General features: G+C 36.1%; 2 protein-coding genes across 3 annotated transcripts; both read left to right on the top strand.

The window, feature by feature from the left end:
* Positions 1–26: 26 nt before the first annotated feature.
* Sirt1 (NAD-dependent protein deacetylase sirtuin-1) lies at positions 27–8,142 on the top strand. 2 transcript variants are annotated; one of them, XR_016371323.1, is made up of 9 exons: positions 27–347; positions 2,221–2,379; positions 2,456–2,952; positions 3,014–3,166; positions 3,231–3,458; positions 3,531–3,723; positions 3,793–4,272; positions 4,336–4,694; positions 5,335–5,474. XR_016371323.1 is itself a non-coding variant. In XM_089848754.1 (8 exons), the coding sequence occupies exons 1-8, from the start codon at positions 137–139 to the stop codon at positions 5,688–5,690; spliced, it is 2,277 nt and encodes a 758-aa protein (XP_089704880.1). In that variant the 5' UTR covers positions 116–136; the 3' UTR covers positions 5,691–8,142. The 2 variants fall into 2 exon arrangements, 1 of the variants encoding a protein (XP_089704880.1); XM_089848754.1 differs by lacking the exon at positions 4,336–4,694 and having other exon boundaries at positions 116–347; positions 5,335–8,142.
* Positions 8,143–9,228: 1,086 nt separating this feature from the next.
* Positions 9,229–13,824, top strand: LOC149651716 (uncharacterized). Its single transcript, XM_089848723.1, has 4 exons — positions 9,229–10,598; positions 11,138–13,134; positions 13,201–13,536; positions 13,612–13,824. The coding sequence occupies exons 1-4, from the start codon at positions 10,587–10,589 to the stop codon at positions 13,775–13,777; spliced, it is 2,511 nt and encodes an 836-aa protein (XP_089704849.1). The 5' UTR covers positions 9,229–10,586; the 3' UTR covers positions 13,778–13,824.
* The last annotated feature ends 1 nt before the right edge of the window (position 13,825 follows it).

Raw genomic sequence — 13,825 nt, 5'->3', positions numbered from 1 at the left:
TTTTATTTAAATTTTCCGCCAAATTAATTTAATTTCGTTGATAGGGATATGTTCAGCGCTACGGCGTTATCGAGCGACTGGTAGCACTGCTTAGTAATGCCCGGATGTAAAACTGACGTCATCGTCTAGCGAATCGATGCGCAGTGCGAGCTTGGGAAGGAGAAAGACTGGAGTTGAATGGACCTTCATCATGGCTGTAGAGAGACGGGAATCTTTTGCCATGCCAGCTTTTAAACGACAAAGACTAGAAGAAGAGACCAATTTTGACCATTCGGACCCCGCAATCGACGTATTTAACCCTAATAATTGTATTAGTGATAATTTAAAGGCCTCGAAGGACGTCTTCGGTGAGTATTTCCGTGTAATTTGAATTGCGCATTTGGGGTGGCTGGCTTAGCCTTCCACAACGCTTCGCCCATTGTTTCGATAGTACCCTAGCGTTTTGCCGAGTCGTCCGCGGCCATTTTTTCCTCAGTTTGGGGAAGCCGCTCCCTGATTGGTCGGTTCTTATCACTTGACTCTGGCAGAAGTAAACACTAGCACGTGTGTATGTTTTGAAGTTAGGTACCCCGTGGGTAACTGGGATCATTTTATAGGCCCTTATATTTATGACTTGACACTCACCCGTAATAATAAACCAAAAAAAAAAAAAAAATCACACCTTGTCGCTAAATTTCCCACAGAAAAAGTATGGGATATTTTTTATTTTGGTGATAATTCCCTTTCAATAAAACCACTGCAGGGTTGCTTGGGCCAAACAGGCAGGCCCCTGTAGTTATGACTGGACACCTACCGCTAATAATTAAAGGAAAAAATCCGCACATTTTCGTGCTAAATTTCCCATAGAAAAAGTGTGGGGATTTTCTGATGTTCCCTTCCAATAACTACAGGCAGAAGGGGATAATAGAAGAAGGATGACACTCTGTATCCTCTTAATGCTTTAGCTATGTAACGTCATTCTTCCCAGGCTCACCCTTTTAGTTTGCTTTCCCGCTCATCAAACTACAAATGGGCATCGCACCGTTAGGTGAATTCTATAATTGTTTGGCACTAAATCCCCAGCAATCAACCCACAAACCTCGTCTTGACGTGGGACAAAAATCCACAAGCGCATGCGTCTTGCCAAATATTTAAACGCTAATAGAGTAATGATGAGGGAACTATTTATCGCGTATGTGATTCGGTTTAGTAACCTTGCTCTAAATGTTCCGTTGTTGGGAAGAGTGACGTTGCACTTGCCCCGCTTTGTGGTACACTTCTCTCCAAGAGAAGTATTATATACTTCTGCTACAGGGAAGTTACATATTGGAATACTTTTATTCAAGGGATGCTTTTTCCTAGTTTCATTAACAATAATTAAGTCTTAAGTACGTTATTTTAATTAATTTAAAAGTATGACAAAAACGTTTTTCGGTGTACCATGTCAGTTTAAAACGTCAGCACCTTCAAAGCTATTTTGTCCAATTTCTGGACTGGTTGAAAAACAAGGGGAGCTAGCCTTGTGTGTGCTAACAAGTTAAGTTGGTTGATTGCCATTTTATAAGGGACAGACTTTCAATTCAAATCTCCTGAATACCAGAATACCAAAAATTTCGTAAAGTGATACTGTAATGATGAACATAAAAAACAATTATGAATTTATAAGTCAAAAAGAAAAAAAAAACGCGTCACACAATGACACACACACATGCAAAGATTTGACGTTTGCTCTCTGTTTTATTCCATGGAAGAAAGTGGGTTCTTCAGAGTTCTTTGAAGGAATAGTTTTTTTCGACTAATATCAGTTTCAGATAGTTTAAAATTCTCGGAATTGCAAATAATTAAACTTAAATTTTCACTTGAAAGTATATATATGTATGTGTAGCACTGCACTGTCCATTGAAATAATGAATTTTAAAATGTAAACGCGACCAACCATTTACAATTAAATAATCAACACATTTCTTGAAATATGTATTCACAAAATGGTATTTTGTTGAAAAAATGAAGATAAACATTTTTTTTCTCAAATAAATGATGTTTTATAATCCCTTCTTCAAAAACGGAACATTTTAATATCTGACACTTCAAGCTATCGATTTTGTACACTTTTACTTTTTCACGGCTTTGACTAATGTCTACAAATGCAGCTTTTATTAACAAGCATATAATGATTTTGATTATTATTTCACTACGGTTGCGCCCCCCATATTTATTGTAATTTTAAATAAAATTACTTAGACGCGGTATCATCTGACCCTCACAATGATGACAGCGGTGGTGATTCTGGTTTCCACGAAATAATACCAACAGTTAAAGGTCCAATATCTACAGATACTTATAACAATACTCCAATCATAGCAGTCCCTGAGACAAATAGTGAAACTATTTCTACCAATGGTGTGTTGGTTGATAACCAGAATAGTTCTATAACGGGCGAAAGTACTCATTGGGCTTAACTTAAACCTGATTTCAGAAAATGCTCAAAAAGAACACAATAGCTTTAAACCAAACGAAGAAACGCCTTCTAGCGAATCAAGTACACCTCGCCCTCGCAAACTTAGCAGAATTAAGAAATGTTTAGATAAAGGAAAATCATCCCCACCTTCTACGAGCAACGTCAATAGTTCTGACGAAGAAGCTGATGACGTTGCTTCCACAATAAGTGATATATCTGGGCTCTCAGATATATCCGATTTAAGTGGTCATGAATGGAAACCAATAGCTGGTCCAGTTACTTGGGTCCAGCGCCAAATTAACAATGGAGCTGACCCTCGAAATATAATTCAAGAATTGATACCCAAAGGAACTGTAGTTCCCGATCACCTAGATGACATAACACTATGGAAGATAATTGTTAATATATTAAGCGAACCACCGAGAAGAAGCAAACTATCTCATATTAATACTTTAGACGATGTTATGAACCTTTTGAAAACTAGCAAGAATGTAATAGTTTTAACTGGTGCTGGGGTAAGTGATCACGCGTGATAAGATGTATCAATGAACGAATACTAATTGTAAGAGACTTAAGGTTTCCGTATCTTCTGGAATTCCCGATTTTCGATCTACAAATGGGATATACGCTCGTTTAAGCAAAGATTTCCCTGACTTACCTGATCCTCAAGCGATGTTTGATATACATTACTTTAGGAAAGATCCCAGACCCTTTTTTAAATTCGCTAAAGTAATTAACAAAAGAGTTGTACATAATTTAAGGAAACATTACTTAAGTCTCTAATTTTTCTCAGGAAATTTATCCGGGTCAATTTCAACCCTCTGTCAGCCATCATTTTATCCGGTTATTAGAGGAGAAAGGGAAATTGCTTAGAAATTATTCGCAGAATATTGATACCCTTGAAAAAGCAGCGGGGATTACAAAATCAATTACGTGTCACGGATCCTTCGCTACCGCGTCTTGCACAAGGTGCCAATTTAAAGTTGATTGCTCAGTAATTCAGGAAGATATTTTTAATCAGGTAGGGATTGATATTCGATCGGAAAACTGGCAATTGGTTTGTTATTTCACGAAGCGTATTTTGTTATTGCAGAGGATACCCTTATGTCCAAAATGTTCTCAACATGATAGCAGTAACATTGCTGTCATGAAACCGGACATTGTCTTCTTTGGTGAAGGTTTAAGTGACGAGTTTCACTCCACAATGGGTCAAGATAAGGATGTATGCGACTTGTTGATAGTTATGGGGTCTTCCCTGAAAGTTCGACCTGTTGCTCTAATTCCGAGTATGTTTGATGGAAATCATCAAACTAGATCGATAGAAAGAACGAGACTCAATTTTGAAAACCTTTTAGGCTCTATTCCTTCAAATATTCCTCAAATTCTTATTAACCGAGAACCTTTGAAACATTTGGACTTTGACGTCCAACTTCTGGGAGATTGCGACGTAATAATTGAAGAAATTTGTAGAAGATTGGGTCCAGAATGGTCACGCATTTGCCAAAACTCAGAATCCCTCCAAGAATTGAACCAATTACCACCTAGACCAAACCTTATTAACCAATCAGAGGTCAACAACAATTTAAGTTCAACAATGGAAGAAAGTACATCTTCTAGTTTGAAAGAAACCAATCATCTCGGTTCATCCGAAACTAAAGAAGATGGTGGCAGTTGCGATTGTTCGCAATTTGAGAAATTTCATTTGGATGAGGCGACGGTAGCCAATGATGAAGCTCAATCCGCGACTGATCTCGGGATTGAAGATTCCGCTGAAATTGCCGATCTTGAACTAGCGTGGCAACAAAAACATTTTACTATAGCATCTCAATTACCTGGTAATATTTTTGTTCTGTTCTGGGTGTATCTAGAATTTTGTAAAATGGGGTGTATGGTCCTAGAATCCCCTCTTGTACCGAGATGTCTTGGGTTGGATAATTTATTGTCCCCAATTAAACCAAAAAACCCCCCTGGGTTTGATGGTTTGTATTTGCCTGTTGTGCCCATAAACATCATTGATTTGGACGATTTGAATTACCCCATATGGTAACCAACTTGTGGTGAAACCATTTTTGAGAGCTATGTTCCCTGTGAACGGAAATGTAACGGTTTTGTTGATTTGAAGTTTCCCTGTGAAAGATGGGTTCAGATAATTAGACTGTTCCCCCGAAGATATTAGTAATTGACTTCAATATGCAAATATAAAGATAGTATGGGATAATTTGAGTTTATCCGAAAAGCAAAGCAAAATTTGACCCTGGTAAATAACATCTGGAACTCTAACTGCGTCTCTCATAATTGGTTCCTCAATAAGCATGGGCGAATAGCACTTTTTTACTATCAAGACGAATATCGAATACCCAAAAATTTTCTTATCGAATACCGAGACGAATAATGATTTTTTAATAGAATATCGAATAGTTAGGCTTAACGAAAATATAGTCTTATCGAATATTAGGCCTATTATTCGCGAATACTTGTCGAATATCAAGGCCTGCTATTGGCGAAGTACTAAAGGAGGTTGTTAGTAACAATTTTTTACAAAATATTTATTCGGAAATGAAAATGGCTATGCTTTTAGTGAAAGTATATTTTTAGGGGTTAATATTTTACATTTTGTACACATCTTGGTACCTAAAATAGCGGAGTTAGGCCTTGGCCCTTTGCGAAGGAAATTGGTTGTCGAATATTTATCGAATAGTAAAGTCGGTATTCGATATTCGTTCGAATAGTAAAAATGGCTTCAAACGAATACCGAGACACGGTTGGTTATTCGTCTCGATATTCGATCGAATTATTCGTTTTAGACGAGTATTCGCCCACCCTTATAATCCTCAATGATCTCAACTACTTAATTTTAAACGTAGAATCTTTTTTGTTTTATTATTATTTCCCTTTAGAACGCTCATTTTTGTTCCTCGCACCAAATCGATACATTTTTCCCGGAGCGGAAGTTGAATTGGATGGAGAATTTGCGTTAACGAAAGACCCAAATAATAGCATGGAGGTGGAACCGAGTTCCGATTACGAAGAAGCTGACACTGCGAGCGAAAGTGTTCACGATCGCAGCGCCGATTCCCTATTGGGTGTGAGTAATGTAGAAATTGACTGTGATAACGAAATAAATGAAAGTAACGTCAACTGCAATTTTGAGAAGGCGGCGGTGTCTTCTGCCGCCGACATCATCCCTAGTGTCGCTAGCACGTCTAAAATAACCGATTATGATACTAGTGGTAATATTAGCAATATGGTTTGAAAACCATAACATTGTTAGTGTTGTTTTTTCAATTTAAATAATTTGAGAAGGAAAGAGAGAAAGAAAGAAGTTTTCTAAACCAATCAAGATATTACAAACCATTTTTTTAAATTAAATTCAATTGACTTGACTTAATATTAAAATTTAAAACTTTTCAGTGATTGAAAAAAGTGGGGTTTAAATAAAGGGGGGTTTGTTAAAAACGTCGAAAAACTATGCAGCGTATATGACCAGCACATTTCTATTTAATTAATTGAAAACTAAGTTAATTAAACTACAATCTTCAGTTCCTTATGTCCCGAACTTTAGGAACTAAAATCTTCAGTTCCTTATGTCCCGACGAACTTTAGGAACTAAAATCTTCAGTTCCTTATGTCCCGAACTTTAGGAACTAAAATCTTCAGTTCTTTATGTCCCGAACTTTAGGAACTAAAATCTTCAGTTTCCTTTTGTTCCGAACTTTAGGAACTAAATCTTCAGTTTCCTTTATGTCCCGAACTATAGGAACTAAAATCTTCAGTTCCTTATGTCCTGAACTTTAGGAACTAAAATCTTCAGTTCCTTATGTCCTGAACTTTAGGAACTAAAACCTTCAGTTTCCTTTTGTCCCGAACTTTAGGAACTAAAATCTTCAGTTCCTTATGTCCTGAACTTTAGGAACTAAAACCTTCAGTTTCCTTTTGTCCCGAACTTCGTCCTGAACTTTACGTAAAACTTAGAAATTAGTTAATTTTACGTTCTAATTAGACGTAAACTAAACTTCCTTTATATAGTTAAACCTAAAACGTTATAGTTATCTTCAAATATTTTAATTATCGTCCTATAATCTCTTTTTAATTAACTTTTTCAATTATTTAAGTCTTTTTGGACCCGCAATAAATAGAATAGATAAGCTTATAGTAGGTTATTTAAAACTGTGAAAAATAAGTAAATGTCAGTGAGTTAACGTAACCCTAGAAATGTCCGTAAATGTGCTAGATATATAGTTGTACAGAAACTATCGGTGGTTATACTTTTGGTTTAAAGTTTTTTTGGGTTTTTTTCTAGGTTTTAGGCTAAAGTATTTATAAAGATAGTACTAGCAATTTAATATTAAGTAATTAACCGAATTTAGGAACAAAAAAAAAAATCCCAATTTCTTTTTGAATTTCCACCGATAACTTGTAAATATAGGTAATTAATTTTTATTTATAATTAATTAATTATGTAAAAGCGATGGATTATTTTAAGGATACCCACTTAAATTACGGCAGTATTGTTAAGGCTGGTTATAGAAAACAATATTGATTGATTGATCTATCATCTTATATCATATTTGACAAATTTAGCCAAGTACAAAACTTCCATTACGATTTGTTTTTAATATAAAACAAATTAAATTAAATTAATTAATTAACCAATTGAGATTTCTGAGTTTAGAAACCCACCATTCATAATTTAAAAATTAAAACCAACTTAGTTTAATGATTAGATGAAAATTAGACTAATAACCGGTAGCGCGGCGGCCATCTTGGATTGCCGCGTATTTTGGGGGTCTCTATTACTGAATCTGAGCTTAGAATTAATTTTGTTCCGTACCGTACTTGTTTATAAATTTACACAAAAAATTAACGAATCATAAACACCGCTCTGTTGATCTCCATTTTAAATTAAAAGTAGCGCCAATTAATCAACATTAACAAACTACTTAGTGTGTTGTTATCTTTTCCATTAACAAACGAATATACTTGTAAATATTGTAAATAGTTTTTATTACGTCGTAAGTTATATTATTATAGCTCCAGTTTTTATTTGATGTAGTTAGTAATTAAGTAGTTAGTAATATTTTTAAAATCTATATAACTAGGTTTTTTTTTTTAAATTAATCTTCTGTAAAATTAATAAAATTATATAGGAAAATTTTATTCTAATAATAATATTAATTAATTAATTATGATTACTATCGGTGAAATAAGTATCGGAGGTGCCATTCTGGTTTTTTTTTTTAAAGTTTAAAACTCGCTCCGCTCCTTTTTGGCTTTAGTATAAATTCCATTGATTGTAAATAGTAACTTTTTCACAACTTGTCCAAAAAAAAAAAATATAAAACAACTCATGTCATATTTATTACCGTTCGTAAGTTCTATCATGACTTATGATAACGTTCCTGTTACGTTTTTGGAATAAAACGGATATTTTAACATTTTTTTAATTCAACGGTAATTAACTTCTTTCCATATATATTAATATAAGAATAGAGTGCCGTTCGTTAAGTTGATTCATTTTTTTTAATTATAATACAAAAAAGTACCTATTGTAGGTAATTGGTGTTTTTGCTGGTTTTTATCAGCTCTTTTTCGAAATAATAATAAAAAAACAAACAAATTGTACATAAAATGGTACGTAATTGTACCTTACTTTATAACGATAATAATTGTGCAGTCTAAAAAATAAAACGGTGTTAGAAATTTCATTTGTGAATCATTTTCGTACATGCGAACGCATAAACATACCACTCCTGCCTATTATCATAATACTCCATGGTATTTGCGTATCTCTTACTCCACTCGTTCATGCTCCACTCCTAAAAACTCAATGGACTAGTAGTGCTATCTATATGCAAATACTTGAAACTATAATAACTAATTAAAATCTATTACTTTAAAATTAATATATAAGCAAACCAAATAAATATTTTTCTGATAAAAGCATTTTTAATATTTTAAATTTGTAGCAATAAGATTTAAAATTCCATTTAATAGTTGAGATATTTAAGTGTAGATAGCGCTTTAAACGAAAACAAGCCTGAGACCGCGGAGTATAAAAACCTGCCAGAGACCCTGGATAATTAAAAAGCCTGGAGTGGAAGGTGTTTGAGAAATCGGAAAATACGCTGTATTAGAAATAATAAGTTGAAATTTAACAATTATGTTTAATAATCTATGTTTTTCATCGTTTTATTGAATTATATAGTTGTAAAATAATTGGTTTCTAAAAAACAACATCCGTATCTATATCTATATAAACAAAAACGGATTTATGGGATAAGAACGTCGGAGTTAGCGAATTCACCCCCCATCCTCGCATACTTTATTGAGAAACTTCGTCTGCTTATATTTTGACTCCACCCACAAATTCTGTATATAGCTACTTCTAGAGATCGAATTTGTGGGTGGAGTCAAAATATAAGCAGACGAAGTTTCTCAATAAAGTATGCGAGGATGGTACTAGAGGCTAAAGCTACGATCCGACGTTCTTATCCCATAAATCCGTCCTGACTGACTGATAATCAACGCCCAGCCCAAACCGCTTGCCCCAGAAGGCTGAAAATTTGCAGGAATGTTACTCATAAGTAGTAGGCGCGTACTAAGAAAGATTTTTCCAATACGCCGCCATCTTAATAAATGACGCCCAGAAATGTAAAACATATTTTCTATGCAACAAAGTCTGCGCATTTCAACCGATTTCACAAATATTTTGTACACTGGCTTCCTTTAACCTGTAGACGGGCTGAATGGTCTTTTGGGTTCGATTTGTTGCCATCTTTTTAAATGGCGGCCCGAAATTTAAAAACCCTTCTTTATGGAATAATGCCCGCATGAAAAGTAATAAAAATTTCCCGACGGGCAACGCCGAGTGCCTTCGCTCCTAGGGTGCTACAAAAATATTAGTCATCCGCCAAATCTACCCATTCTTTATATCATTTTTATGGAAGTTCTTATTACACGCGAGCGACGCCGCGGGTAACAGCTAGTAATTCATAAATGTGATGGTAAAGACCATTTAGTGTTTAGTGTCTACTTGGACAGTTAGTTTCATGCTTTCCATTTCCTTACAAAAATCGGGAAGTTAATTTATTGATGTTCTAGAACTTAAGTACCTATGCATCTTTTTAAGTACTTTATTTAAAAGGGGACCTATAGTGTCTGCATTACTAAGGTCAACAAAAGGTAGATAACGGTTTATATTTTTTAAGTTCCTTGCACGTGACCCAGGAGACAAATAATTTTTTACGTGTGGTGGGTCAAATTTGGTAAAACCTAAAAATTAAGAGTGTTCTATTAAAATCCACATCGGTAAATTGGGTTCACCAAAAAGCTAGTCAATCGTAACGCCCTGAATTCTCTAAATATTCCATAACAAGTTATAAGTGGTGCACTATTCCATAAATAGACTTTTGCTTGTTAAAAATTACCGAAATATATCGATATCATTATAGTTCATAATTAAAAGTTATAGCCCTCGTTAAGGTTTGTTTGTTACCAAGCCAAAATAATTCAATCAGCAGCAGTCAGGCGAAACCTCGCCCCTCAAACTTGTATCGCTGCACCCCCGAAAAGAAAGAAGGTATTTCTAAAGATTTTATCAAATATTTTTTAATGTTATTGTCATACCTTATGACTCTCGGTCAAACCGACGACGGTATTGCGCGTTCTGTAACCGCTGTTCCGTTTGAGTTACCATTAAGCCATTATCATCGCCTTTTCAACGTAGTGTCAAGATACTTTAGCGAGTTAGTGGGACATTTAAATAGACTCTGAACTATAGCTTCTTAATATATATTGCGACATAGTTTCAAGCTTGATGAACAAAATGAATGGGAACACTTTTATAATATTACGTTAGAAAAAATTTATTTCATTTTGCTATAACCTCTATTAGCGGTTTGGCGACGGTGTCAACAATACGATTGAGGGCAACGGGCGGGGGTGCTCTTCGTATTCAAACATTATTTGTTTGTTTAAACGTCCCTTCTTAGATCTGGGCTATAACTCAGTCTCGTGGTAGCCGAGGAACATAGCGTTTCTTGAACATAGTAAAGTTTCCCGCGTTATTTCGCGACGACGTCATGTTGCGCTTTTGACAATCGTAAACGTGTGTTTTATTTATTTACTTCGCTTCTTGGAATTAACCAATATGATATCTAAGGTAAGGTAACTTTACTAACCACTTTGGCTTAGCAGCGTACTTAACCTTGTTTTAGTTTACCATAATATACGAGACTATTTTGTTTGATAGTGGTGATTCAGATGGAAAAAATAAGGCGGTTTTGTATTGTACAAGGATTAAGTTATGTTTAAAGTTTAATGAGAGGTTTTGATAACTGTCTTATAAGGTGTAGGTGTCCAGTTTCGGCGACAGGTATTGTCAAACCTTGGTTATTACAATTATCTCTATTACACTCTCAAATAATTCTCCTTTAGCTTTCAAAATACCAGAGTTTTGATGTCCCAAAGTTTGTCAAAAATGAATAATTTAAATCCCATTATCTCGAACTCTGTTTAGTTTAGATTCACATAATTATTCCATCGGTCAGAGGACAATTTTATCTTGTTACCCTAAAAGTTTTTCTCCTTATCGTTTTTGATCCTAACCACTCAGTATATCAAACAAGCACTTAAGTGCACGCAAAAGTTAAAAGGTTATTGTCGACTATATGTAAATATTGAAAATTAAATTTATCTTAGCGTACCATTCTGTGTTGGTTGGTGCTTGGCCTCTATTACGAGGGAAGCTATTCAATGAGCTACATTGACCGTGCCTTTCAAGCGCTTCAAGACGATTTCGAACAAATACATAGTGGCTCGTCGTACCAACCCAATCAAGCAATTATTTTTACAAACTCAACCTCGGTTCCATCGGTAGTCGAAGATGATCAAAAGCTAACATCTCGAACGGACCATAATAATAACTACCATTATTTTATCCCCGAATTATTTTTGCCTCCCGGTAACCGGGGTGGGGCTCAGAACTTTTTCCCTCCTCAGAATAACTTGGGTTCGTTTCGACACAACGCTCCGACGCGCGCCACCATCCAACTGCGCAACATACCAGAACGGGGCAATAACAATCAAGGAGGTGCGGCAGATTTCATCCCTAAAGATAACAACGCCATCAGAATAATTCCTTTAGATTCAAGGGGCCGTTCGTTGGACGAAAACGCTGTTTATGGTTACGTTCAACAACCTAATACCCAAGCTCCCATAACGGAAGGAGGAAGACCCTACATGGTAAGACACCGTACTGTTCCGCCTCACGCCACGCAAATAAGCCCATTCGGACAAAATGGACCCACTGGGTTCATGGACCCTAATTTTATGTACAATTCGGGAGTTACTGGAAGTGGGTATAGTACCCAAAGTACCTCGGTTAATCAACAAGTAAGGCCCGAAGATGAAGAACCAGGGTACATATTCGTTAGCCCTAGTTCAACAACCCAAATGATGCCAGTAAACCCTGAAGATACTGATCGACAATCAGTAAACAAAGCCATTGAAAAGCCACAAGAAGATGAATCGCGAAGGCCTAACGAAAATGAGGACCAAGATTTTGTGGTCATCCCGTTATCAAAACCCCGAACAAGACCCAGTCCTAACACATCTGGTAATGATAGCCCGATTGGTTATATCAGATTCCCGCCACCTCCATCTCTACAAGTCACAAATAAAATAAAAATAGGAGAACTAAACCTAAACCATACTAACGACTACCTGCCTTACGAAAATTCTTTCAAGATTCCGGGAAACGTTTTCCGTAACCCATTTTTATCGGAAACGAATGATACTAACGAATATCCCAAGCCATTTTACCATAATTTCAATCCTTGGTACAACAATAATGCCTCAATAAGTCCGTTTGTACCAATATATCCTTTCAAGAATACTTCAATACCAGGACCTTTCAACTACTTACCTATAATTCCGTTTAACAAAACCTTCAATGCAACCGCATTCGAAAACCCTTTCTACCAACCGCCACCCAATTTTTTCAATAAATTCTCGGGTAGCGAAAAACCTGGTCAGGATGTTAACCCTAACCATAGGCCATGGAACAGAACAGACTTTAGCGTGTTCTTAAAACCCCCACCGGGGTTCTTCGATAACCCTTTGAACCGTAGCCAACCAGATTACAGCGATGGATTCGTCCCGTTTAGTTTTAACTCTACTGGTGGGAAGTCTGAAGGTTCAGAAGACACTTACCCTCAACCCGTCTATCCTGGTTCAAAGGTTTATGAACATGGACAACCTTACAATCCTGATGAACAGGAACAAGGTGGATCTAAAAATTATTCAATTAATTACGAGTACGAGTATCCTCAAGGTCCACCAATACCGTCGCCTCCGTTAAAAAATACCAGTTATAGCTACGACGAAGAGAGTTACCATAGAATACCACCAGATGCTCCTGATTTTATACCACCGGTACCTGAGTACAAACCTTATGATTTTGGTAAAGGACAATCCAGGAACAATTGGACTAACTCGGAACTTGAGAGAGAGACAGATCAGGAAGAGAATCAAAGACAGGGCAGTCAAGAATTAGAAGGGGTTTATAGACCCCAAGCTTCAACCATCACGTCACATAGTAGTAAAGACCATACGGATTTTTCCCTGAACTTTGAACGACCTCAGTGTGCAAAAGAAGGCGATACCAACTTTTGTATTCTTGACCCTGATTATCCAAGGTTAGTATTGTCAATTCCAGTATATTCTTAACGTGTCTAAGATATTTTCTACCACTCTTTATTTAGGAAAGTAATTGAAAAGGCCATGTTGGAAAACGAGTCCATGTCCAAGTTATTGTACAAAGACCTATCCATAAAAGATTACGATTCCGCGACGGCTATACCACCAACGGACGACCTAGTGGACAACAGGAAGCAGGAAGGCGTCTTGAACCCTAATCTAGAGACTGAACTCAACCGGAAATCGATAAGAAAGAACGAAGAAGAGGACAGTACATACAGATGCGCGTCTGTGGTACATTATGCCAAATTAACCCGTGCAAGAAACCTTCATGGAGAATGGAAAGTCATTGTGAATTTAGACAAAAACATGGAACAAGTCGCTCGATTGGAAGTTTGCACGTAAGTTAATTGAATAATATTTAGGCTTAAGTAAAGTCTTGATCACTGGTTTCGTTTTGCCTTAAATTATTATAGGAACGTCAACAGCGAGTGTATTTACACCGGTAAAAAGGTCGACTCAAAGTGTTTCCAGAAACAGGACAAATTTAAGCTGCTATGCTGGAACAGTGCGAGAGGATTGCATACTGATATGTTTTACTTACCCGTAGCTTGCTCGTGCTTCGTAGGGAATACTTTATAGAGTAATTGATGGTATAATTTATTATTACAAATTTTAACTCTTTGGAGA

Source organism: Phalangium opilio, unplaced genomic scaffold, assembly GCF_054372755.1.
Source record: "Phalangium opilio isolate 3A_F unplaced genomic scaffold, DU_Popi_V2 ptg000082l_1, whole genome shotgun sequence".
Lineage (NCBI taxonomy): Eukaryota > Metazoa > Arthropoda > Arachnida > Opiliones > Phalangiidae > Phalangium > Phalangium opilio.
This window is presented reverse-complemented; position numbering and strand designations above follow the sequence as displayed.